This window comes from Bos indicus, chromosome 17, assembly GCF_029378745.1.
Source record: "Bos indicus isolate NIAB-ARS_2022 breed Sahiwal x Tharparkar chromosome 17, NIAB-ARS_B.indTharparkar_mat_pri_1.0, whole genome shotgun sequence".
Taxonomy (NCBI): domain Eukaryota; kingdom Metazoa; phylum Chordata; class Mammalia; order Artiodactyla; family Bovidae; genus Bos; species Bos indicus.
Genome location: NC_091776.1, coordinates 66,136,596 through 66,163,287, shown reverse-complemented (window position 1 = coordinate 66,163,287; position 26,692 = coordinate 66,136,596). Strand labels below are relative to the sequence as shown.

Below are 26,692 nucleotides of genomic sequence, written 5' to 3'. Positions count from 1 at the left end.
GTGTGGGGTACTAACCTGTGGCACTGTTGCCCTGGTAACCAACATGTTCTCTCGACTCACCAGGGAGGAGGCATTCTGGAGAACTAATATCTCTCTTCACCGAGTAGCATTTGAGCCTGCTTTAATCGAGTACTCACTCTCTAGAACACTCCCACTCCAGTGTTCTTGCCTAGGAAATCCCACGGACAGAGGAGCCTGGCGGGCTATAGTCCATGGAGTTGCAAAGAGTTGGACACAACTTAACAACTAAACAACAACACTCTCTAGCAGGCTCTGCTTGAACAAAGGCTTCACAACTCACACTACCAACACAGCTCTGTAAGAAATGGTCTTTTTTACCTCCACTTTCCAAATGGAGAAACTGAAGCCCAGAGAGGTGGACTGACTTGCCCAAAAGGAACCCAGCCAGCTCGTGGTGGAGCCAGGACCCAAACACAGGCAACCTGACTTCAGACCCTGTTCTCAAAACCACTGCTATACACACTACACCTATTACCAACCTCCTTAGAGGCTGAACAAAATCAATGTAACACCAAGCATCACCTCCTCCTTGTGATTAGGAAGGCACTCTGGTTATCTTCCAGCCTCCTGGACGTCCTGACAAACCTCCAGAACCACCTCAAGAGCCTCTGGCTCTAGAGCTACTCTGTTCCATACAGCAGTCACCACAGATTTTAAATTTTGGGTTAAAGTAAAAATCGAGCTCCTTAGTTGCACAGGCCACATATCAGGCCCTCGACAGTCACATGCAGTTGGCAGCTCCCGCCCCCGACAGGGCAGACAGGGCCTCTGATGGAGCACCTGTCACAGGGTAGGTTAATGCTGACCACGCCTTTCTTTTTTGACTCAGTCTCTGCTGCCAACACTGTGTACACCTGACCCATCGATTTTTGATCAGAGTGCCAGGAAGCGCGTAGCTTTCATGGGGCTGGACTTAGGACCTGAGGCCCCGCCCCCGCCACCTACCTAAATGGCACCGGACGCGGATGTTGGTGGGGCCGTAGTGCTCCGTGATGACGGTGCCGGGGCTCAGCACGGAGAGGCACGCGTTCCCAAAAACATTGTTGCCAATACAGGTCCGAAGGCTTCCCAGCAAGCGGTACGTCCGTGGGCACTTCCTGCAGTTCCGGGGGACGCAGACCCCCTGGTTGACCAAGTAAAAGGTGACCCACTCCCCGCTGGGGGTGCTGTTCATCTTCCAGCCCTGCGGGAGGCTGCAGTTTGAGAAGGCTTTGTACAGGGTCTCGAACTCGCACAGGATGGTCTGGAAGTTGCGCTCCAGCAGCTCCACGTCGTGCTTCTGGGCCTCCCGCGAGAAGTAGGGCGCGGTGGGCAGGTCGGGCAGGAAGAAGACCTCGGGCTTCTGGATGGACGGCCGGCTACTGAGGTAGCGGCCCTGCTCGCGGATGCCCTTGTGGATGCGGCCCATGCCGGACCACGAGTAGCGCTTGGCGTACTCCTGCAGGTTGTGGTAGAGCTTCTGGTTGAGGCCCTCGCTGTGGCTGCAGCGCACGCACTCGGCCGACTGGCAGTACACGAAGCCGTTCTGCAGCCCCGCCGCGTCGGGGCCCTGCATCAGGGCGTTGACCGAGGCGTAGGCCCGGGGCTGCTCGCGGCCCACGTGGTAACAGTACCACACGAACAGGGCCAGCAGGCAGGCCACGCTGACCGCCGCCGTGGTGTCGCAGTCCCGCACCGACTGGATGCCGGCGGCGATGCAGTCCCTCAGGCCATCCAGCGACCAGCCCCAGGCCACCAGCCACTCGAGCGACATTTTGGGGGGAGCTGACGGGGGTCCGAAGCGAGGTCAGCCGAGGTCAGTCCTCGGGGGTCCCGAGGGCACCCACACCGTGCAGCCTAGCGCCGGGGGCGGGGGGCGGCCGGGGCCGGCGGGGGCATGGCGGCCGCGGGTCCTGGGCTGCTGCCGCGGGTGGCATGGACCGACCTCTGTGCCCACCGCTCCAGTCCCGGAGGGAGTCCCTGCAGGCGGCGGCGAAGGAATGGCTTGAGGTCGCCTTAGAACGTGGGGCGGGTCACCGTGCAATGATTTTTAGGCAATCCAAACCTGGGATTAAAAATAATAATAATAAACCGGCATCAATTTTTACACTCGGAAAATGCAAAAAGCCCCAGATGGTTTTATCAGATCCCTGTTGGAAGAGGACACACTTCTCCTTTTGTGCATTCTTTCCCCATTTCCCAAATCGCTGGTGGTGTCTAATCTGGGTCAAGTACTGTTGGATAATTGCAGCAGTCCCATCTGTCATCCTCAGGAGGAGCTATGATCCCCACTTTACGGATGAGGAAACTGAGGCTCAGAGAGGTCCCATAACTCACCCCAGTTCATGCAGCGGGGGCAGGGACACAAAGCCCATCTCACTTCAAAGCAGGATCTGCTGCCGCACTCTTGTAAAGGAGGCATGTGATAAATGCTGCTTCTCCCTAAATCTCTGTAATGGAACTTGCCTGACCAGGGACTGAACCCTCACCCTCTGCAGTGGAAGCTGGGAATCTTAACCACTTGACCAGTAGGGAAGCCAACTCTCTTGTAGTTTTTATTAAAGAGAAATCTGGATTCAAAAGCATCTTACAAATGGCAAAGGCACTTAAAACCTCATGTTCTCCATTTTACTTTCTCTTTCACAGCACTTCATCATTCTTGTTTATTTAATCTCTCTTCCCCTTCTGACACAGGCTGGGCTTAAATCAAGCTGGAAAAGCAAGTGGGCTCCCTGGGGTCAATCTGTGGCAGACACTGGGCATTTTCTGTCTACTCGCTTGGGAGGCTACCTACTGGCCTCACCATGGTATTATGAAGTGAAACGATGGACAGAATGAGGAGAGAGAAATAGAAACCCTTTCTGGTCTCTGCCTCCAAACCAGACAGAAGCGTTTTACCACGTAGCTCACTTATGTTTCGGGCCAATGTCTAGCACACTTATTATCCTAATAATCTAAAAGATGATCAGAGCCCAGCTGTCTCATTGCCAGTTGACACATAAACACTATTGATACTATGTATAAAATAAACAGCTGATAGGAACATACTGTACAGCAGGAGAACCCTAACTAATGCAATGCGCTCTGGTCACCTAAATGGGAGGGGAATCCAAAAGAGAGGGGATCTATGTGTAAGTATGGCTGATTCATTTTCCTGTGCAGAAGAAGCTAACACAACACGTAAAGCAACTCTACTCCAATAAAACTAAAAACAAAAAAACCCAGAGATGTTTCCCAGTTGAAACTCTTTGCCCACCTTCTTTTTAATCAGATGAGAACAGCCAAGTCTATGTTCTACTACATGTGTAGTAACATTCCCTCATCTCGAGAATAATTCGGAAATTTTGTTTGGTACTACCCTCTCTCCGGAGAAGGCAATGGCACCCCACTCCAGTACTCTTGCCTGGAAAATCCCATGGATGGAGGAGCCTGGTGGGCTGCAGTCCATGGGGTCGCTAAGAGTCGGACACGACTGAGCGACTTCACTTTCACTTTTCACTTTCACTCATTGGAGAAGGAAATGGCAACCCACTCCAGTGTTCTTGCCTGGAGAATCCCAGGGACGGGGGAGCCTGGTGGGCCGCCGTCTATGGGGTCGCACAGAGTCGGACACGACTGAAACTACTTAGCAGCAGCAGCAGCACCCTCTCTCCTCTCCCCCAGGAATAGAAGGCAACTAACAAAAACAGGAAAGCTGTTTAGTCCCCTTTCTCTGGGGACTAAATTTGGCCTAAACGTTCTTGCAACATAGCAGAAAGGTTAAGAACCCAAACTGGGCAGGTCACTCCTCTCTCTAACTCAGTTTGCGCATCTGTGTCGAGGGGAATGACGGGTTGAAAGTGCTTACGATCAGGTCATCATCTAACGACTTCTGTGACATGTGGACTCCCATCCCTATGAGCCAGCAAACCAAAGGTGGGCCGTCAGGGAAAGGTACCTCAGCAGTGAGAATTCCAGCAGCCAGAGGTAAACTCTTGTTGCTACACACCTCAAGAGACTTTTTCATTTGTCCCCAGACATGCAGAGCTATTAAAATGAAAGGGAACCCTTAGCTTCTCCTTAACTCCCTACTTTTTATCTTCCCAGCTTAGGTTGAATCACTTGACTATGATATTTAGTAAGTCAGAAACACACATGCTGAATATTCATGGACATTTTTTATGTTTCTAGGAAAAATACAAGAGTGGGGAGGTTAGAAGCTAAACTTTTGTCCTCACGCGTCCTCCATTTCCTCACAGATTCAGGAGAAAGGGAAAGGCTGGGTCCCTGAATGGAAAAAGCCCCTCCCCAACCCCGCCCGGGCCCTGGTCCTCGCTTGGCCCTCCCATCACTGGCAGCTGTTTCCTTTTAAATACCAAGGAAGGCAAATCGTGCAGAAAGGTGTTTTGCTTGCAAGCCTTCTCCCAAACAGAACCCCAGGATTCTTGAAATTCAGTGTGAAACTAACATCTGCGTGATAACAAGCACTTTTACGAAAAGGATTTCCCCCCTCACTGAGCTGAAGCCCTAATTGGAACTTTTACACCAAGTCTCTCAGGAGGAAAGGTTTTTCTTAAAGGTTCCAAGAGTGAGATGATGATCATTTAACAAACACCTGTTAAGTGTTAGTTCCCATCAGCCTTGCCTAGGGTTCAAATCAATCAAAATGAAGACCCCCGGGGACTGGGTGGATGACAGGGGCTTCTCTCTACTGGACACCTACACTGCTAACCCTCCCCACCCCACCCCCAGAAAGCCTCATTCTGTACAACGCCAGCCATGAATGCTCCCTGGGCTGAGCTCGAAGCAAAACACAGCAGAGGCTCCTGCTGCCCCAAACCCCAGTTTTGGACCCTGCTCACGAATTCACAAACAGTACCGAGAGCTCACGGAAGGACTCTTCACACCTGTCCCTTACTTTTAGCCAAACTATCCTGGCAGAACCTAAGCCCAGAAGTAGATTAACAAGCTCATGGCCGAAACGTGACACTTAAACCTTTACCTTTGCAGGAGATTGGCAGTTTATCAAGCACTGGTTTATTAACCATCTGACCCTCCTAGACCCCAGCCCTCCAGCTAGGAGGGCATGAATGTCACCAAGCTCCATCCCTGCCCTCCCCCCACCCACCCCCCAGCTCTTGCCTCAGTCATTTCCAGCTTTCTTTGCACATCTGTTCCACTGCTGTCCTCCTCAGGGAGGGGGACAGCTCATTGCTGGCTGTCCTTAGTTCAATAACTCCAGATCTTAAAAGTCACTCGGCTCTGGGGAATAGGGTCTGAATTTGTGGCCACTTTTGGGTGAACAAGTCCCATCGAACACAACTTCGGGTACAATGAATATCTAGGAGAGAGACTCAGCTCTAACCTGGTTAGTCCAGTTACATCACCAGTTCAAGAGGCAGCCCAGTGCTAAAGAGCTTCTGCTTACTCTCAGGGTATGGTCAGGCCACCCTAGAAGACCTCCAAGAAGCACGGCAAGAAGCGTGATGCATGCAACCAGGAGCCTGCCCAGGGCCAGCCCTCTGCTGCGGAGAACCCAAGACCTCTCCTCTTCACCTTCTGGGCCAGCTTTTTCAGTACCCACCCACTCAGGAGACTGGGGGGAAAGGGGAGGACACAGGATAGGTTAAGACAGATGGTGACCACCAGGAGGGCAGGGGAGGGACAGGATGAGGAATGGGACGATGAGGAGAGTATTGACAGGAAAAGTGCGTGATTAGGGAAGACGGCTTAAGGTGATACCTCATGGGACAGGTGAGGGAGGGTCACCACGGGAAACGGGGGAAGTGGGTGATGCACAGGGGTCGGGGGAGGAGAGCAAGCCCAGGAAAAGGACCAAGGAGGATGGTCACCGAGGAGGGTGATGCGGGTCGGGGGTGTGAACACGGCGGACAGGGTCGCCAGGGGCCACAGGGAGGAAGAGGTGGATGCCCGGGCCGCGAACACTGCCGAGGCGGCGGCGCTCAAGCACGTAGCGAGCGCTGGGCGGCGGGGGGCCCCTCCGCGGGGCCAGGATGCGGGGCGCTGAACATCTTCGGAAGCCGCACCGCCGGGCGTGGGGACCGTGGGCCTGCAGCCGCCCGGCCCCCGCCGCCTCCTCCCCGTCTCGCAGGGATCGGCCCAGCCGCGCCGCCCTCCAGCCCCGCAGCCCCGGGAGACCCCCGCTTACCTGTGCCCGGGCGCGCGGGGCGGAGGGGCGGCCGCTGGGGCCGGGGCGATGCCGCCGCCCGAGGGCGCGGACGCCTGGACGCCCCCTGCCCGCGCCGCGGAGCCGCCGGAGCTGGAGCCGGAGCCGGAGCCGAGCCGGTCCCCTCGCCGGTGCCGACGCCGCGCTGCGCTCCGCGGGGACCACAACTCCCACAATGCCGCGCGCAGCCGGGCGGCTCGGGGAAGGGGCGCGGGCGGGGCGGGCGCGAGGCGGCCTGCGGGGCGGGGCCGAGACCCCCGGCGCCCGGCTGCGCCCCCCACGGGCGTGGGGTCACCAGGGGCCCCGACCGCGAAGCCCGCCTCGCGTGGCTTTGGCGGGCGCGGCCACGGCCCGGAGCGGGGAGACGCACTGCCCACCCGGCCCCAGGGCGCGCGCAGGCGGGGCGACCGGGCGTTAATTCCCCGCTGCCGGTTCTCCCTGGGTGCCCCTGTCCGTTCTCCCTCCCTGGTCCCTTTCTCTCTGCTCTCTGGTACTCTCCCTCCTACATTTGCCCCTCTGCTCTCTCCCACCTTCCCTCCCTCACTTCCTCATGCCCCTGACGTGACACCCTTCTTTCCTTGACGTATTGATTCATCATACACTTATAAGGCCTCTTAGGCCCTTGGAATGAAACCGCAAATCAGACAAGATCCTTAGTTATCACGGAAAGTGCATTTGTTCTATCATTACCGGGCAACCTCTTTGGAGAATGGCAACCCACTCCAGTATTCTTGCCTGGAGAATTCCATGGACAGAGGAGCCTGGCGGGCTACAGTCCACGGGGTCGCAAGAGTCTGGACACGACTTAGAGACTAAACCACCACCACCACCACCACCCTCTATGGGGCTGACGCCTGCTGCTGTCCAGGGAGCTCCGACAGGGCCCCTGCCTACAGGGAGTCACCATCTAGCCAGGGTAAGGGGATGCCCAAGTGATCACAGGGGAAGTGAAAGTCACTCAGTCGTGTCTGATTCTTTGTGACCCCATGGACTATACAGTCCACGGAATTCTCCAGGTCAGAATACTGGAGTGGGTAGCAGTTCCCTTCTCCAGGGGATCTTCCCAACCCAGGGATCGAACCCCCGTCTCCCACATTGCAGGTGAATTCTTTACCAGCTGAGCCACCGGGGAAGCCCCAAGTAATCACAGGTACAAACCCACAATCACCTACCAGGCTGAATGGTACCAGGACAAAGGACAGGACAGGAGGAGGATGCTTAACAGCAGGGCGGAATGCGGGGGTGGAGGCCCCAGGGACGCCTCTCTGAGCAAGGGGGTGTTTGACGGAAGACCTGTGCAAGACAAATAAGCCTACAGGGGCCACAGGTCGGGTCATTTGACAGGCACCAGGGAAACTGTGCACAGGTAGGTTGTGGGAACACCAAATGGGACTGCCAGCCCACAGGCCATCCGTTCTGTCCCAGAACGCACCTCTCACCTCACCACCGCCCCAGAATCCACCTCTCCCTGTCCCAGAATCCACCTCTCCCTGCCCCAGAATCCACCTTGGTCATTCCTAGAACCCACCTCTACTGATTTCCAGAATCTTCACCTCTTTCATGTCCCAGAATCCATCTCACCCTTGTCCAGGAACCTACCTCTACTGTGTCCCAGAATCCACTTGTCTCTCTCAAAAACCACCTCTAACCATCTCTATTAGAGCCCCAAATGCACATCTCTTGTGCCCCAGAATTTACCTTTGCCATATCTTAAAATCCACTTCATCCCTGTCACCTCCCCACTTTTCTTAAGTCCATAGGAGGAAGAACTTTTTTTTTTCACCTCTTTTATTCTACTAAAATAAACCAAGATGCATACATTGGGAAACTGTAAAATGCATCCAGATTTGCTCCAAGTGTGGGTAATCGACACGGGTGTCAGATTTAGAAACATTAAACATGTTGTATCTTTTCACTGCCAGACTCGCAATGGTTGAGCCTGGGTAGGGTGGAGAAGAAGATAGGAGGGTATTTGGTGCCTCTCACGTTCAGAAAGTTGCTCAAATTTAGACTTCTCCAAAGACACATATATTCAGTCACTGCATCACCCTGACAAGGGTGAAAAAGAAAACTATTTCTTCATAGTTGTAAATGTGTGTTCCATTGCTGGACCACACCATCTGTAGTGCATTATGAATTAATATGGTCTATAAATCTCATGATTATCTTTGACCAGTGCAATTATATAGCTCTGTATTTGTTAAGAGTATTTATTTGTTCAGTGGCGACATTACCATACACACATTCTGCTAACCCTGCTTGCCATTCTTTCCTCTGGGAGATCCTGGAAGGTGAATTCCCCCACGGAAAAGGGTATCAGGCCTTCCAAAGGGGGCTTTTGGGTGAAAGCTCCAGAGGAATTGTCACTGCACTAATGGAGGAGTTGAGATGAAGGCCAAGTGCACGTAAATTGCCTGTCTTCAGCCTGGCTGTCACCAGCACCCCTCCTCCTCTCCCTGTCGTCTCCAGGGCAGTCATTCCCGACCCACTCTCAGGCTGCATACCCTATCATTATGCCATCTCGTGCACTTGTGGGGTCCACCCAGCTCCCTCCTCCTACAGATGGAGTCACTAGGGGTCCAGACAGAAAACATGCCTTGCTCAATCAAGGTCACAGCAAGTCAGTAGGGGGATATGTAGACCCTCAACAAATACTTGATTGGTGCATGAAACAAACGGGTATAGTCACTTTATAGAGCAATTTGGTAGCATTTGCTGCAACAAATATGTATACCCTAAGAACCAGTAATTTCACTGCTCTATATGTACCCTAGAAAAATCCTAAAGGAACAGTTATATTTTCAGGTTATATAACACTGTGTAGCTATTGAAAAGAGCTACATGTATGTATGAAAATATAAAGCTCCTGAAAAAATGATAAAGCCAAAATAAGAATTAAATAAGCAGTATAATTTCATTGACATAATACACACAAATACAACACAAAACATCATGGTGTCTGTGGACACATACACATATTTATGTAAAGCGAGGATAGAAGCACTGGAAGAAAACCCTAGTATCTTCTCCTTTTTAAAACCTGAAATAACAGGACTTCCCTGGTGGTCCAGTGGTTAAGAATCTGCCTGCCAATGCAGGGGACATAGGTCTGATCCTGGTCCAGGAAGATCCCACATGCTGCAGGGCAGCTCAGGCCTGTGTGCCGCCAGTACTGAACCAACGGTCCAGAGTCCAAGGGCCACAAAAAAAGCCACCGTAACGAGAAGTCCCTGGAACCAGAGAGTAGCTCCCGGTTCCTGCAACTAGAGAAAGCCTGCATACAGCAACAAAGGCCCCTTTTTTCCCAGGCAAATGCTATGCATTTGCAAATATACACAAGTATTTTAACTTTTAAAAAAGAAAAGACACAGAGGTTCACTCTCATCACTCCTACCCAACACTGTACTGGGCCTTCTCACCAGTGCAATAAGGCAAGAAAAAGAAATAGGAGGTATTGGGGGGAAAAAATTATTCATAGTAGCAACAAAACTGTAAAGAACTCAGGAATGAATTTAACTAGATTGGGGAAGATAAAAAAGTGAAATAAAAGTATTGAAGGGCACAGAATAAATCATGAATAATGACAACGTATGCACAAATTCATGGATACCAAAGAGATGACACCATAAAACTGTCAGCTTCCCCGAATGATCTATACAATTTAAATCAGTTTTTATGACAGTCCCCCTATTTTTTGTGCAACAAGATAAACTGATCTTAAAAAGTTTATAGAGGAAAAAAAAGCAAAGGGCCAAGAAAGCTGAAGACAAAATGAAATTACCTAATAAAAGATAAGCCAGGGATACGAGCAGGCAAGTCACACAAGAGGAAACACAAGCAGCCAATAACCAACTGGGAAGGTCGAGCATGCCCTCTGCTCATGAGGGAAAGACAAATTAAAACCACAATGAGACACTGCCCTGCTTTCATCATGCTGGTCAAAAAAAAGGCCAGCTGGTGCCAAGTACTGGTGAGACTGTACAGCAACGGTGCTCTTGTATACTGCCGGTGGAGCGCACATTTGCACGCCCACTTGGCCCTCTGTCGGAAACTCTGAAGGTGTGCACAGCCCCCAGGGCTGCCATGCTCCTGCCACGTTCCTTCCTGGTATATATACGCTCCAGGGCACTGATTTTGAAACGGAGGTTTCCACTGGTGGTTGCGGAATTTATACAGTGAGTCATGACCGCAGTTTAAATGATGAAATAGCTAAGACAGTTGTCTTTTGTTTTTTAGCTAAGACAGTGTTTTTTTTTTGGAAAGCGTCCTAAGAGTACTGTGTATCTGTGTACATGTGAGTGTTGCACTGGGTCTCAGTATAACATGAATTTCTGATAGCTGGTGGCAGTCAGGTCAGCTTGAAAGCCTACCCGCTAGAGAAGTGTTCAGGGTGGGACGTGTACAGGAATGTACACTGCAACATTTTGTGAAAAACTGGAGGTGGCAAGCATTCACGGGAGGAAAGTGCACACAGAAATTCATACAAACAAATATGATGCAGCAGTTAAAGTGCTCGAGACAGAGCTCAATGTTTCACCATGGATAAATCTCCAAAATATAAAGTTGAGCTGGAAAAGGAAATTGTAGATAGTATGCATAGGATGATAGAGATGCTAAGTGTGAACTCATGCAAAGAAGGCTGTTTAGGAAACATACATATATTTTATATGTTATATATGCATGCATAGATACACATTAGTGTTCACAGAAAATATATATATTAATATATGTATTAATAGTAAAAATCTTGCATGGGGACAATTAATGCAAATTCAGGGGGAGTTACTTCTGAGGAGGGAGTACAGAGGAGGAGAGGAGAGGAGAGGGACTGGGGGAGAGGGTAAATGGTGAGAAGGGCTCCAACAGCATTTTTAATATGTTATTCCTTTATAAAAACCAAGGCCTTCCCAGGTGGTGCTAGTGGTAAAGAACCTACCTGCCAACGCAAGGGACATGAGAGGGTTCAATCCCTGGGTCGGGAAGATCCCCTGGAGGAGGGCATGGCAACCCACTCCAGTATTCTTGCCTGGAGACTGATGCTGAAGCTGAAGGCCAACTCATTGGAAAAGATCCTGATGCTGGGAAAGATTGAATGCAGGAGGAGAAGGGCGCAACAGAGGATGAGATGTTTGGATAGCATCACCAACTCAAGGGACATGAGTTTGAGCAAACAACAGGAGAGAGTGAAGGACAGGGATCGCAAAGAGTCTAATATGACTTAGCGACTGAACACCACAAAAACCAAAGCAACAAAGCAAAATGTTAAATTTTCTAAAAGTGAGGCGTGGGTCCATAAATGTCCTGTCATTCCCTATGAATGTTTAAACTGTTGTACAATTATAAATTATAAGGAGGCAATCTGATTAGGTGAAACAAACTTTGCTTTTAAATATTTGGGTTGCAAGTTTCCAAAATTACCTGAGCTACTGGGAGATTTTCCAGAACAGCTATTTCAACTGTTTCAGCTTGGAGGTTCCTAGTAACCCAGTAAGGGCCAGAAGAGGGGCCAAAGGGAGTGGGGTGACAGGCACGTGCCCAGGATGTCTTAGTTACTTGCCTCTGAGCAGCTGGCTTTTCATTAGCTTCCATTTTTGGGCACCAAAAGATCCTAAGACTAAAATAAGTTTGTAAACCATTGCCCTGCTGCTGCTGCTGCTGCTGCTAAGTCGCTTCAGTCATGTCCGACTCCGTGGGACCCCATAGACGGCAGCCCACCAGGCTCCCCCGTCCCTGGGATTCTCCAGGCAAGAACACTGGAGTGGGTTGCCATTTCCTTCTCCAATGCATGAAAGTGAAAAGTGAAAGGGAAGTCACTCAGTCGTGTCCGACTCTTCGTGACCCCAAGGGGTGCAGCCTACCAGGCTCCTCCGTCCATGGGATTTTCCAGGCGAGAGTACTGGAGTGGGGTGCCATTGCCTTCTCCGCTACCCCAAATAAAAGGTAGGAAGTACTGGGAGCAGGGTTGGGAGGAAGGATTGGGAGTTCGAGGTTAGCAGATGAAAACTCGTATACGCAGGATGGATGAAGAGAAAGGCCCTACTGTGTAACACAAGGAACTAGATTCAATAAATATCCTGTGATAAGCCATAATGGAAAAGCATAAGAAAAAAGAATATATATGTAAAACAATCATTCTGCTGTAGAGCAGAAATTCACACAACATTGTAAATCAACTGTACTTCAGTGAAAAAAACAAAGCTACAAGGCTTTGTTGTGGACACTATCAGGATAAGCCTGAGGCAGAAATCTTATAGGGAATGTATTTGCATCTCCCCAAACAGCTTGATCACACTGGATGATACACTCTGGTTGGGGAGCATATACGGAGGAGTAACTCTCATCTGCCCAGAAAGCAAAGCCACACTTCCGTTTCATCAAATGCCTAATGGGCTTCAAGAACACATCTAAATCACCTTGAGCAGATCCAATAAAGTGCTGCTAACATCTCCTTTGTGTCTGAACAGACGGTGAACTTCCTGCTTACAATGCAAAGAGGGAGAAGCAGATGTGAGCCTGCTGCTCGTGAAGCCCAGGAGAGCTCGCCGTAGACACTGGACTTCCAGTGAATTCATCAGAATTTCTTCGCAAAGCCAACACCTGTTTCCGCCACTGTCTTCCACTGGGTCACCCCGTCCTTGAGCTAGCTCACTGCCTTCATCTGGACCACTCCAGTCATTCCCCCATCTCCAGAGGCTTTGAAGGGTAGGCGTGAGAACCTACCAGTCTCTGTGATGGAAAGACAGACATCAGAAGCATGACCGGGTTCATAAGCTCTTTAAGAGAACCAGCCACTCTACCCAACCTGGAACAGACTTCAACCTCTAAATGGACTTCAATGGGTTTTGCTCCCTTTCCCACCTTTAAGAGCCCTTCTTGGTGGTCATCAACTGTGATCAACATAGGCTTCCATTTCTGCACCCAGTGGGGGTTGATATTAAAATTATTTAACAACCAGCACACCATGGCAGCAACCATCAGAATGGATACAGACTGTCAAAACAACAGGCACAGCCAGACCAATGCCTACAGACCTGCAGCAGCCTCAGACCAAGTGGTAGAGAAATCTTATCTTTGTGGAATTTCATCCAGGCTGCCTCTGAGCTCAGCAGCAGACACATCTTAAAGCTCCCAGCTAGAATGGAGAAGCAGCTTCTTGTTCGGAGCCCACTTTTCTACATTCCCAACAGTAGGAAGCCGTACTGCCCATCAGCTACTTCCAAGCTCTGAGAAGTCACCTGAGAAGACTATTCAGCACAGAATTATTGAACATACACTCTGTGCTGTGTCCACTGAACACTCAGCAGTGATCGAGTACTGGTGGCTTCTGGGTTAAATCCAGCACAAAGGTACGTTCAGTGTGGCCTGCATGGGGCTTTTAAAAATTGTCAATCTGAAGACAGAAGACCTAAATAGACACTTCTCCAAAGAAGACATACAGATGGCCAACGGGCCTGTGAAAAGATGCTCAGTATTGCTCGTAATTAGAGAAATCAAAACTACAATGAGGTATCATGTCACACTGGTCAGAATGACCATCATCAAAAAGTCTGTCAAGAATAAATGCTGGAGAGGGTACAGAGAAAACGGAAGCCCTCCCACATCGCTGGTGGGAATGTAAATTGGTGCAGCCACTGTGGAGAACAGTGTGAAGGCTCCTTAAAAAATTGAACTCAGAGCTATCCCATGATCCGGCAGTTTCTCTCCTGGGCACATATCCTGACAAAACTCTAATTCGAAAAGGAACATGCACCCCAGTGTTCACAGCCGCACTATTCACAACAGCTAAGACAGAGAAGCAGCATAAGTGTCCATCAACAGATGAATGGATAAAGAAGATGTGCTACATACACACTCACACAATGGAATGTTAATCAGCCACAAAATGAATGGAATAATGTCAACTGCAGCTACATGGATGGACCCAGACATTATCATCCTAAGTCAGTAAGACAGAGGAAGACAAATAACCGTACAACGGAATCTAAAACATGATACAACGTGGAATCTAAAATATGATACAAATGAACTTATTTACCAGACTCACAGACATAGAAAGCAAACTGAAGAGTTCCCAAAGGGGAAGGATAAACTAGGAGTTTGAGAGGAACAGATACACACTACCGCCCATAAAACAGATAAACAAGACCTACTTTATAACACAGGGAGCTATACTCAATATCCTGTAATAACCCATAATGGAGAAGAATCTGAAAAAGTGTGTGTGTGTGTGTGTATAAATCGCTTTGTTGTACACCAGAAACAGAACATTGTAAACAACTACACTTCAATTTAAAAAATTGTCAACTTTAAAAAATTAGGAGACACCACGTGCAAACCTGGACTTCCAGCTTATTTTGAAAAAAAAAAAACGGCGATTTCTGGACACATGGGGCCAGATTTCAGCAAAACAGCAAACAGGCTGGTAGGAGGCTTGCTGCAGGCACCCCCCAGTGTCGCCGCTCCCAGGACCAAGGAGGACAGTCACTTGCTCCCATCACTGTCTCTGCACTGTGTGTGTTTTTATACTAAGAACTAGTCCCTGCTTTCATGTCTCTGTCAAAAGTGGAAAAACAAAAGCCAGACCGAGAGAGCTGAATGATTTTTATTAGCCTTGGCCTCCTTCCTTGTTTATGTTACCTGACATGTTCCGTAGCCCGGAACACAGCGATGCAAAAAAAAAAAAACCTTTAAAAAATGAATTTCTGCCTCTGAGAACTTGCAGGAGTGAGGATTAAACTTGACAAGCTTCGGAGCCGGCAGAGGGGAGGAAGGAACAGTGAGTGCAAAAGGCTTACAAGTGTGAACAATCTGGGCATGTTTACAAGTGGACACAGGGTGGGACGAATTGGGAAATTCAGATTGACATGTGTAAAGTAGATAGCTAGTGGGAACTTGCTATAAAGTTCAGGAAGCTCAGCTGGGTGCTCTGTGATGACCTAGATATGTGGGGGGTGGGGGTGGCAGGGAGGAGCAGGAGGGAGGGGATGTTTTATGCATATGGCTGACTTCACTTCACCGTACAGCAGAAATTAACACAACATGGTAAAGCGATGACACTCAAAGAAAGAAAGAAATGGCAGGAAGCCCACGTGGCTGGGGGAAGGGAGGGAGAGTGTGGAGGGAGAGGGGTTTGGAGAGAGAGCAGGCTCAAATCTTTTAAGCCCTGGGAAGGAGCTTGGGTTTTATTCTAAGTGGCCTGACCTGGGTTCTGCTCAACACCACGCAGGTTCTTGAATGAGTCTTGGTTACTGGTCCTTGTAGATCAGGGTAAGTCAGGGTGGTGCCAACAGCAGGGGAAGAGGAGAGGTGGGTCAAAAGATACCCAGTTCACCCTCCAGGAAAAGGAAACCACAACCCAGCGTGGATGAGGAGCTAGGCTCAGGCTCAGGGTCTGCCGACAAGGGCTATCTATGGCCAGACGTCTCCAAATTCAGGGCAGAAACGCCTCCTGGTTCCAGGAAGCCCAGGGATGCAAGCAATAAAAAAAATTTCAGGATCTGGTTTGGAAGATAAGCTACTTGGATGCGGACTCAGAACTGCCGAGATGGACTGAGAGGCACATTCGATTGGTCGGGAGTCCCTCGAGAGATGGCCCTGATCTGATCTTACTGGAATCTGCAACTCCTGTAAAATGCTGCCCGGGGCATGACTCACAGAGGTGATGTCCAAACCGCTGCCTCCATCCCGGCCCCCCAGGCTCCTCCCTCTTTCTGCAGCTGCAACCCGAGAGGCCTCTGCTCCCTCCAGGGAGGGGCCCTGGGACCTGGCGTCAGCTTCCTTGCCTGGCCAGCTGCCTCTGCACACTGCAGGTCACCCGGATGTCCTGGATTTCAGGGCAGAGCAGCATGTTGGGAGAGTCCAGACAGCAGAAGTCTCGTCTCAGGTCAGGTTCCTAGAGGGAGCAGGTGAGCGTGTAGAGACACAGCTGGAAACCACCTGGGTCACTGTTACAGGCTCCTGCTCAGTAAATAAGCCTACGGTGGCTCCTCAGACCTAAGTCATCTTTGCATTTCTTATTAACGAGTTTGGTTTTCATGCATCTGGGAATTTGCAACAGCCCGAACCAGATGCATGGGGGTTTAGTTGAGGGTTTTTTTTTTTTGCAAGCTTCTATTTTGCTGTCTTTTGCTCTACATTTCCCCCTTGCTTCTACCTGTCTGAGGTAGTCATTTAACAGCCCTACCAGATTCTATCTAGCTGATTCCATGGTGGTGTGGGAGGGTGGCTGGGTCACGACATGTCATCAACTCAACCTACTGGTCGACACATACGCCCTCCCTAGAACTGCAGGGCTGTGTATTCCAAGTTCCTTGGAGTCTTCAGATGGCAAAGTTGTCATGGTTTTTCTTAACCTGAGATGCACTGTTGGGAATTTTTTTTTTTTTTCCTTTACAAACTCACTGCACTTGGTGGGAAAAGCAAGGAGCTTTAGACTCAGATCCAGGTTTGAACGCCCAACTCCATCCATCACTGGCTGTGTGGCCTTAGACAGGGGTTACCCGAACTCCCTGAGCCTCAGATGTCCACCTGACAGGCTAACTACCAACCTCATGGTATGGCTAAGGACTCAGTGGGGTGACATGAATCCCTTATACGGTCAGCTTTAGGGGAGATCCAAAATATCAGCGTCCTCCTGCCCCCAGCCTTCTTATTCCCACATTTCAACCCTTTTCATCCAGGCTGCTGCCCTCAGGATCTCGCTTAACCACAAGAGGAGTTGCTGTGATCACACAGTTCATTGCCCTTCACAGACTCCAGTACTCCTCAAGAGCTTCAGCCAGCATGGAGCCCTTGCCAGCCTTCTAAAGGCTGTGTCCTATAGAGTGTGATGCTTGGAGCACCGTGTTGATTTGAGAAATTGGAAATTCAGAGCGATGGATTGGAAGTACAGGGGGTAGGGGGGACATGGAAGAGACTTGGGGGATCAGAAAGGGCTGTGAAAAACCATGGGACCTGCTGAGAATAGCAGTGAACAACCCTGATGAGGCTGGGCAGCGGATGCTGGAGAGATCTACCTGGCATACAAGAAGGACGCCTTCATACTGGCCAATGAATGAACTTGAGGGATGAAGAAGAACTTGGGGAATGGGCAAACCAGCCAGCAGCCTCAGGGCAGTTAGAAGGATTGGGTTTTTGCTCAAAGAGGACCTCCTTGGCCTGGGACATACAACAGCCCTTGAGTTGATGCCCTGCCTAGCTTCCCCGCAGTGCTTACCACCATATTGCATATTCACTGTCTATTTATTGGTTTGGCTCCTCCACTAGGATACAAGCTCCAGAAGGGCAGGGACACTTGGTCTCTCTTGTCCTCTCCTGCATCTCCAGCTCCTAGAACGGAGCTTGGCACACTGCAGAGACTTGGTACCTACATGTGAATATGTATGTGACTGAATACATGAGAGCCATCAAGGAGATGGGCGGGGATGGGAGGACCCTGGAGATAGATTTGCCATGGTTCCCAAACTTAGGATGTCTCAGGATCACTGGGGCTGGGTTCAAATGGGGATTGTTTGGCCCTGTGCCTGATCAGCTCAGTCTGGGGGGTCTGCATTCACCAGCTCTTCAGACTGTTCTGAGGACCTCAGATGTTTTGAGGGCCCCACTGAGAAAGCCTGGACTTGCCTTAGAAGCTGCTGGATTTCCCCCCATCTCTCCCCCTCCTGGAACAATCTTCCCTGAACTCATCTCAGAATCACTTTGTGCTATCCAGGCTCTCGCCTTAAACAGCTCTTCTATATACAAATCTTGATCCATCACCTTGGGGAAGCCCACCCAGAGTATCTTGAAGCAGCAGCAGCAAGAGCTTTCTCCAGATGGTTCCATTCCCAAATGATGCTCCTGGGCTCCCCAAACACTCCTTCCTATGAATTCTACTTGCCGGCACACTATGAAAATTAGTTATTTTCACCTTTAGCTGTTTGCTATTCAGTACTTCATGGCCTCCGGGATCTTATTTCTCAGTGAATTTCTGTGTCTGATCTGCCCATGGTAGAGAGCACGCTTGGAGGACAGGGACTGCCACTTTTATTTTCCGTCTTTCCCTGAGTGCCAGCTGTCTGAGAGGATGCTCCGTGAATGCTCTTACCTCAGTGGCCAATTAGCAGCCACGGCCAGGCAGTGCCCAAGCGCCTGGGACGTGAAAATGATGATAAGGGCGATAACAAGAGCAGCTTCTTAGCTGTGCAGCCTCTGAGCACCTTCCTTTCCAGAGGACCTGTGACTTGGTAGAAGAGGAATTTTCCAATTGTTATGTAACTTTCACTGTTTCTTCCCTACTCTTTGGCTTTCTTTCCTGCCCTGATAACGTGATCTGTCCCTAAAGGAATTTAATCATTTAGCCTTAAGAAAAATATGCCCACAGTGTGAATCTTTTGGTGGATGCGGAGAGCTGGAACTTTGCAGGCAGAACAAACGGGGCGCTAATACCTTCACCTCTGCTGACTCACCTTCCACTGACAGCAGAAATCGGCAGGACAGATGGCTCTGGCCCTCTGCATTTGTGGAAATGTTATTTTACTTCTGTGCCCATTGCTCATGATAAAAGCAACAGCAAAAATAATCAAAGGGCCACCATGCCTGGCCGTCAGTTGTTGCTGGTGGGGGTGATGTATGTATGTATGTATACATGCATGCATGTGTGTGTGTGTGTGTTGCACCAAATAGTCTGATCTTTCATGAACATGCTTCCCACACTCCTTCAGTTTTTCCTCCCAACCCCAAACCAAAGACCCCTCCTGGCTCCTATCTCCATCGCTGGCCCCCACCGCCCCCCCAGCACCCTTGTTTTGAATATTAGAAGCCAACTCTGATTTCCTTCCACTCCCAAGTGCTTGCTGCAGCCGGTGGACACGGCCCCCACCATCTCTCCCACCAGCATCCCACTTTCCCATTCTCTTGGTTACTGTGGCAATTCCCAGCTTCACCATTCCCCAGTCAGTATCCCCCCATCCATTCACCTCGTATATCACTGACAATTTCGGCTTTCTAAAGCAACTTCTGAGCTTCCCTGATAGCTCAGCTGGTAAAGAATCCACCTGCAATGCAGGAGACTCCGGTGCAATTCCTGGGTTGGGAGGATCCACTGGAGAAGAGATAGGCTACCCACTCCAGTTATTCTTGGGCTTCCCTGGTGCCTCAGCTGGTAAAGAATCTGCCTGCAATGTGGGAGACCTGGATTTGATCCCTGGGTTGGGAAGACTCCCTGGAGAAGGGAAAGGCTACCCACTCCAGTATCCTGGCCTGGAGAGTTCCATGGGACTATATAGTCCATACAGTTGCAAAGAGTTGGACACGACTGAGCGACTTTTTCACTTTCAAAAAATCCCTGGTTTCAAAGCCTCATGATGTACCCATGGAAAAGATATGCAGATTCATTGGCTTGGTTGTCAAGTCCTTCCAAGGGAGCCCCAACCAACCTGGCCACACTCATCCCCTCTCCTCTGGCATTGGTATTTTCACAGGTCGTCTCTATGTCCAGGGCTGCCCTCCTTCATTGTCATGTCTGTAGAAACCCCGTTCACTACACCAGGCCTCATAGCGTGACCATCAGTGGGTGCGTCAGTGTAGTCAATCCTCACTGTTGAGGGCTCCGGGCACGGCGCTAGGTGCTGGGGATTACAAAGATGAAAAAAGCATGGCCCCTGCTCTCAGCGGAGGTCACAGTCTAGTAGAGGAAAGCGACGAGGGAGCAGTCAGTAAAGCTAATTGCTTCAATAATTCAGATTTCTGTGTAAGCAGAGAAAAGAGGTACCTGACTTTGACCTTGCTTGCGGGGCCAGGATGGTGGGAAGGGAGGGAAGCAGATATGGAGGCAGTGATCCGGGGGCAGTCAGGTGAACGTGAGAGGGTGGCCCAGGAGCCCAGGAAGGAGACGAAGCAAGCACAAGGGGCTGAGGGAAGCCCAGCCAGGTGGTCTGTCACCGGGGACAGCTGGGACAGGCAGCACAGAAACCCTGGGCCTCAGCCAGTTCGCTGGAGAGGGGAAGCAATGGGAATTGTCTCCTGGCTCTGGATGCTCATTGGTCAAAGTTTATCCCTTGGGGCTTTGAGTCTCCATCGAGGCCTCTAAAGAAGCTTCTGGGGAGATCAGATCCCAGGTCCTGCTACATGAAGCTTCAGCCAAGCCTAGACGTGATGGGAGGTGCAGTCTCCACGAAGCTGGTGTGCCTGCGGACCTGGGTACCAGAGCTGCTGTGGCTCCTACATGCAAGTGCGGTGGACGGTGTGCCTGATTCCAGCCTCACTCGGGAGGTGGTGGGGGGCAGAGGTGGAGGGGGGCAAAAAAGTCAGCAATGGGGGCCGTGGAGACGGGTGATGGCAGCTGGGCTTTCCAGGAAGCAGAGCATCACTTCTGAGCGGTACCATCCACCTCTTGAATTCTCATTTATACTTATGCCTTCTCATGATATCTGGCTTCCAGACCATAATGCCTGGTCTCTTTTAGAAAACAAAGCTACCACATGGAAGGTAGATTTCAAGAAGGCAACTCTAGGGGGCAGAGAGATTAGCTAGGAGGCAGCTGCAATTATCTTAGTAAGGGATGATAAGCATCTCAACTAGGATGGTGGCAGTGGTGATGGAGAGGGAAAAAAGAACCTGGTAGATATTTGGGGGGCAACATGAACAAGATTTGATGGCTGATGGAAATGGGGATCTTATGGACTGCATCGTGCCCCCTCAATTCATATGTTGAAGTCTTAACCCCCAACATGATGGTATTTGGAGATGGGGGTCTTGGTAGGCAATTAGATTTAGAGGAAGTCACAAGGGCAGGCCCCTCATGATGGGATTAGTGCTCTTATAAGAAGAGACACCAGACAGCTAGCCCTCCTCCTCTCTCTCTGCCTGTGAGAACAGAGCAAGAAGGTGCCTATCCATAAGTCGGGAAGAGAACGCTCACCAGAATGCAACCATGCTGGCACTCTGATCTGGGACTTCTAGACTCCAGAACTAATGGGAAAATACTTTTCTGTTGCTTAAACCACCCAGTGTATGGTGCTTTGTATGAAAGCCTCAGCTGACTAATACATGGAGGTTGATGGAGAAGAAGGAATTAAAGTTGATTCCAAGGTTTCTATCTCGGGTAACTGGAAGGAAAGGTGGCAATTTCAACTTGTGAAATGGAGAAGGCAGAGGTTTTTCTATGATTTGAATCATGGGAAAAACCAAGGGAACAAGGACACTGGTTTTGAACGACCCGAACAAAACCCAAAGGCCAGAATAGGAGGATGCAGTTGACATGTTTTTATATCATAAGAGAAATTTCAAAAACTCTCATTTGTCTAATTCTTTTTCGAATCTATTTTTGAAAAATTAATTAAAGGAGATGAAAAGAAAAATCTCATCTTCTGGTATGCCAACCTGACAACGGTTAAAGAAAAGCATTATCTTTCATTTCACGTTACCACCTTACAGAGTGGCTTTAAAAAATAGATATATAATCATCCCAGTTGCTGAGCTCTTTTTTAGCTCAGAGAGTAGGAGGTAGACAGGCATGCAAGAGGCTCATTTAGCAAGTGTATTCCCAGTTATGTTGCTGCATTGTCCTGTGGAGATTTAAACTCTGAAAACAGCAAATAGGCTTGCTGTCCATAACAAAGCTACGTCTGAAGTCAGGAGCCCGTGGATCATGAATCTGCTTCAGCCAGTATCTCCCTGGGACTGATTTCTAAAGGGCAGAATCAAGACAGCATGCTGGGATCCACAAACGCTGTCAAGCCACTCTTATTATCATTCCTCTTCCATTGTCTTCTTTGCCAAGTTGTGCTATTGTTTCTCTTTCAAATCAGGTCTTAGAAAAACACATTAGAGGGACAGTTTTGGACATCTTGAAATTTCCAGCAGCTCTTTCAGTAAGTGCTGCTCTGTTCCCATGGCAACCAGCAATGTTTTGAAGAGGCAGTGACAGGTTCAGCACAAACCAGCTACCATGGGGAGTGCATGTCAAGTCTACCGGCTGAAGTCAAAGGCAGAATTACCACCTTCGAGGGCTTTCCTTGACACAGCCAACCTGACCTTCTAAAGAGAGAGAAACAGAATGATGATGATAAAGTCATTCCCCACCCCCACTTCCCGGAATGCCAGGTCTGTATTCGGTTTCTTTCTCCATCAGCAAGTTGTTCTGACTGTCTTCGGAACTCCCACTCTGAAGCCACTAGCAGAGCAGATGTGGGGATTGTGAAACATGTGTGATCGCAGTGCTAGCGAGAGGAGACGTGCTCTGGCAGGGGACATGACTCGCCCATTGGCTGGCATTTCCTTCCTTGTGGAATCCATTCCCAGGAAGCCTAGCCTGTCTTGCTAGGAAATTTCAAGTTGGATTAGTTGTTTTAAGTATTCATGGTTTTTATTGCATCAAAAAAGAAAATACTTACGAATAAACCTTACCAAGGAAGTGAAAGACTTAAATGAGAACTACAATAAAAGAAATTAAAGATGATTCAAAGAAATGGAAAGATATCCCATACTCTTGGTTTGGAAGAATATTATTCAAATCACCATACAACCCAAAGCAATCTACAGATTTAACGTAATACGGATCAAACTACCCGTGGCATTTTTCATAGAACTAGAACAAATAATCCTAAAATTCATATAGAACAATAAAATACCCAGAACTGCCAAAGCAATCCTGAGGAAAAAGAAAATAGCAGGAGGCATAACCCTCCCAGACTTCGAACAATACCATAATGCATTACCAGTCAAAACAGTGTGCTATTGGCACAAAAAGAGACATATGGATCAACGGGACAGAATCAGCTCAGTCGCTCAGTCGTGTCTGACTCTCTGGGACCCCATAGACGGCAGCACGTCAGGCCTCCCTGTCCACCAACTCCTGGAGTGTACTCAAACTTATGTCCATTGAGTCGGTGATGCCATCCAACCATCTCATCCTCTGTCGTCCCCTTCTTCTCCTGCCTTCAATCTTTCCCAACATGAGGGTCTTTTCCAATGAGTCAGCTCCTCGCCTCAGGTGGCCAAAGTATTGGAGTTTCAGCTTCAGCCTCAGTCCTTCCAATGAATAATCAGGACTGATTTCCTTTAGGATGGACTGGTTGGATCTCCTTGCAGTCCAGGGGACTCTCAAGAGTCTTCTCCAACACCACAGTTAAAAAGCGTTAATTCTTTGGTGCTCAGCTTTCTTTATAGTCCAACTCTCACATCCATACATGACTACTGGAAAAACCACAGCTTTGACTAAATGGACTTTTGTTGGCAAAGTAATGTCTCTGCTTTTTACTATGTTGTCTACGTTGGTCATAACTTTTCTTCCAAGGAGCAAGCACCTTTTAATCTCATGGCTGCAGTCACCATCTGCAGTGATTTTGGAGCCCCCCCAAAATAAAGTTTGTCACTGTTTCCACTGTTTCCCCATCTATTTCCCATGAAGTGATGGGACCAGATGCCATGATCTTAGTTTTCTGAATGTTGAGTTTTAAGCCAACTTTTTCACTCTCCTTTCACTTTCATCAAGAGGCTCTTTAGTTCTTTGTTTTCTGCCATAAGGGTGGTGTCATCTGCATATCTGAGGTTATTGATATTTCTCCCATCAATCTTGATTCCAGCTTGTGCTTCACCCAGCCCAGCATTTCTCATGATGTACTCTCCATATAAGTTAAATAAGCAGGGTGACAATATACAGCCTTGACGTACTCCTTTCCCTATTTGGAACTAGTCTATTGTTCCATGTCCAGTTTTAACTGTTGCTTCCTGACCTGCATACAAATTTCTTAAGAGGCAGGTCAGGTGGTCTGGTATTCCCATCTCTTGAAGAAATTTCCACAATTTATTGTGATCCACACAAAGGCTTTGGCATAGTCAATAAAGCAAAAGTAGATGTTTTTCTGGAACTCTCTTGCTTTTTCAATGATCCAGCAGATGTTGGCCATTTGATCTCTGGTTCCTCTGCCTTTTCTAAATCCAGCTTGAACATCTGGAAGTTCACAGTTCACATACTGTTGAAGCCTGGCTTGGAGAATTTTGAGCATTACTTTACTAGTGTGTGAGATGAGTGCAATCGTGCGGTTGTTTGAGCACTCTTTGGCATTGCCTTTCTTTGGGATTAGAATGAAAACTGACCTTTTCCCGTCCTGTGGCCACTGCTGAGTTTTCCAAATTTGCTGGCATACTGAGTGCAGCACTTTCACATCATCATCTTTCAGGATTTGAAATAGCTCAACTGGAATTCCATCACCTCCACTAGCTCTGTTCGTAGTGATGCTTCCTAAGGCCCACTTGACTTCACATTCCAGGATGTCTGGCTCTAAGGTGAGTGATCCAACCACTGTGATTATCTTGGTCATGACGATCTTTTTTGTACAGTTCTTCTGTGTATTCTTGCCACCTCTTCTAATATGTTCTGCTTCTGTTAGGTCCATACCATTTCTGTCCTTTATTGAGCCCATCTTTGCATGAAATGTTCCCTTGGTATCTCTAACTTTCTTGAAGAGATCTCTAGTCTTTCCCATTCTATTGTTTTCCTCTATTTCTTTGCATTGATCGCTGAGGAAGGCTTTCTTACCTCTCCTTGCTATTCTTTGGAACTCTGCGTTCAAATGGGTATATCTTTCCTTTTCTCCTTTGCCTTTCACTTCTCTTCCATTCACAGCTATTTGTAGGTAGCTACAAATATGCAACTTTGTATTTGTGTAGGTAGTTACTTCCTTTTTAAGGTGAACAGTATTCTATTGTATAGATGCACCCAATTTTGTTTATCCATTTGTCTACTAATAGATATGTGTCTACTAACAGACACTCCATTTTTTAAACTGAGGAACTCTGGGAGGTGGTGATGGGCAGGGAGGCCTGGCATGCTGCGATTCATGGGGTCGCAAAGAGTCAGACACGACTGAGCGACTGAACTGAACTGAAACTATTATAAATAGTACTGCTATGAACATCTACATACAAGTACTGGTTTGAGTCCCTGGTTTCAGTTCATTTGGGTCTATATCACCTAGAACCGCAATTGCCTTGTCTTCTGATAATTCAGTGTTTACCTTCTGGAAGACCCGCCCAACTATTTCCACATGGTTATACCCGAGTTTCAACTTCTCCACAATCTCGCCAACACTTACTATTTTCTGTTTAAAATTATGTCTATCCTAGAGGGTGTGAAGTAACTCAATAAGTTTTCCATGTGCTCTTTCCCAAACACACGGAAAAGTTAAAAAAACAAAAACTAAAACACACCCCAGAACACCTGTGTTCCCTCCGCTTAGCTTCAACAATTTGGATTTGCCCGAGTAGTTTCTTGTGATGTCTTTCAACCCGTTCGTCCACCCTAGGAATTTTCTGTAAACTAGGAATTGTGTCTAAAAGCCTGACAGGTTCAGGTGAACCATCTCAACATTTTAAACAATAATAGCAGATGAGAGTACTGAGTACTTACTAGGCTTCCATTGTTCCACAGACATATTCTTACGGAATCTCAAAACGAAACAGCAGTTGTCTCTTTCTGCCTGGAATCCACCGTCTCTCTTCTGACCACAACACTTTGACTTTCTTCTCGGAAACCACCATTCCTTTGCTGGTCCTCCTGCTTAAGGGATGCAGACCCCCAACCCTTAACAGCAAAGAAGCACCTGATTAAGGCCTAACAACAAGAGCCACAGTGATTGGCCAGCCAGAGGCATGTGATCTTCTTGGGCCAATGAGACACACTTGACTAAGGTGTAACAAAAGTCTCAGTGATTGGCCAGCTAGAGGCACGTGATCTGCTTGAGTCAATGAGAGCCAGCTTCTGAACTACTCCAGTTAATAGAGTAGAAGGCCTTTAATTGTAGTACTTTACTGTTCTTTTATGTAGAGAAAGTACTGCCAAATAGTTATGAAAGGGCATCATTTGTCAGATATACCCTGAGTTCAGAAATGCGCACATGTGAAAACAAAGACTTCCCTTTGTTTTGTGGCAGATTTGGTAAGAATCCACGTGCCAATGCAAGGAACAGGGGTTCAATCCCTGATCTGGGAAGATTCCGCGTGCAGAGGGGCAACTAAACCTCTGGGGCCCAACTACTGAGCCTGCGAGCTGCAACTACGTGAAGCCTGCATGCCTAGAGTCTGTGCTCAGCAGTAAGAGAAGCCGGTGCATCGAAACACAGAGTAGACCCCATTTGCCCCAAACAGAGAAAAGCCTGTGCAAAAGGAACGAAGACCCAGCACAGCCAAAAATAAAAATAAAAAAAAATTTTAACTGTGGAAAGTTAAAATGTCTGCCATCTCAGCCTCCCTAGAGAAGAGCTGTCTGAAGAGTGGGGCGGTGTTTTCTGGGGAGAATTGTTTATTTCGCCACGTCCTCTTTCCTCGTCTCTAGTGACTGGGAGTGGAGAAGGAAATGACAACCCACTCCAGTGTTCTTGCCCGGAGAATCCCAGGGATGGCGGAGCCTGGTGGGCTGCCGTCTATGGGGTCGCAAAGAGTCGGACACGACTGAAGCGACTTAGCGGCAGCAGTGACTGGATGACATGAACTGGGAGGATGCCAGCTGCAGTTCTGGATGCTCAGAGAACCCATCCAGTCTCCCCC

At 48.8% G+C, this 26,692-nt stretch overlaps 1 protein-coding gene across 1 annotated transcript in view; it reads right to left on the bottom strand.

Moving 5' to 3' along the window:
- ASPHD2 (aspartate beta-hydroxylase domain containing 2) overlaps positions 1-25,724 on the bottom strand; it is a 32,545-nt gene extending 6,821 nt beyond the window's left edge. The window contains exons 1-2 of the mRNA XM_019978044.2: positions 25,557-25,724; positions 967-2,065 (exon numbers count right to left, since the gene is read on the bottom strand). Coding sequence (XP_019833603.1) covers positions 967-1,774 — 808 coding nt within the window. The 5' untranslated portion in view covers positions 1,775-2,065; positions 25,557-25,724. The remainder of the gene's footprint in view (positions 1-966; positions 2,066-25,556) is intronic.
- Positions 25,725-26,692: the final 968 nt, after the last annotated feature.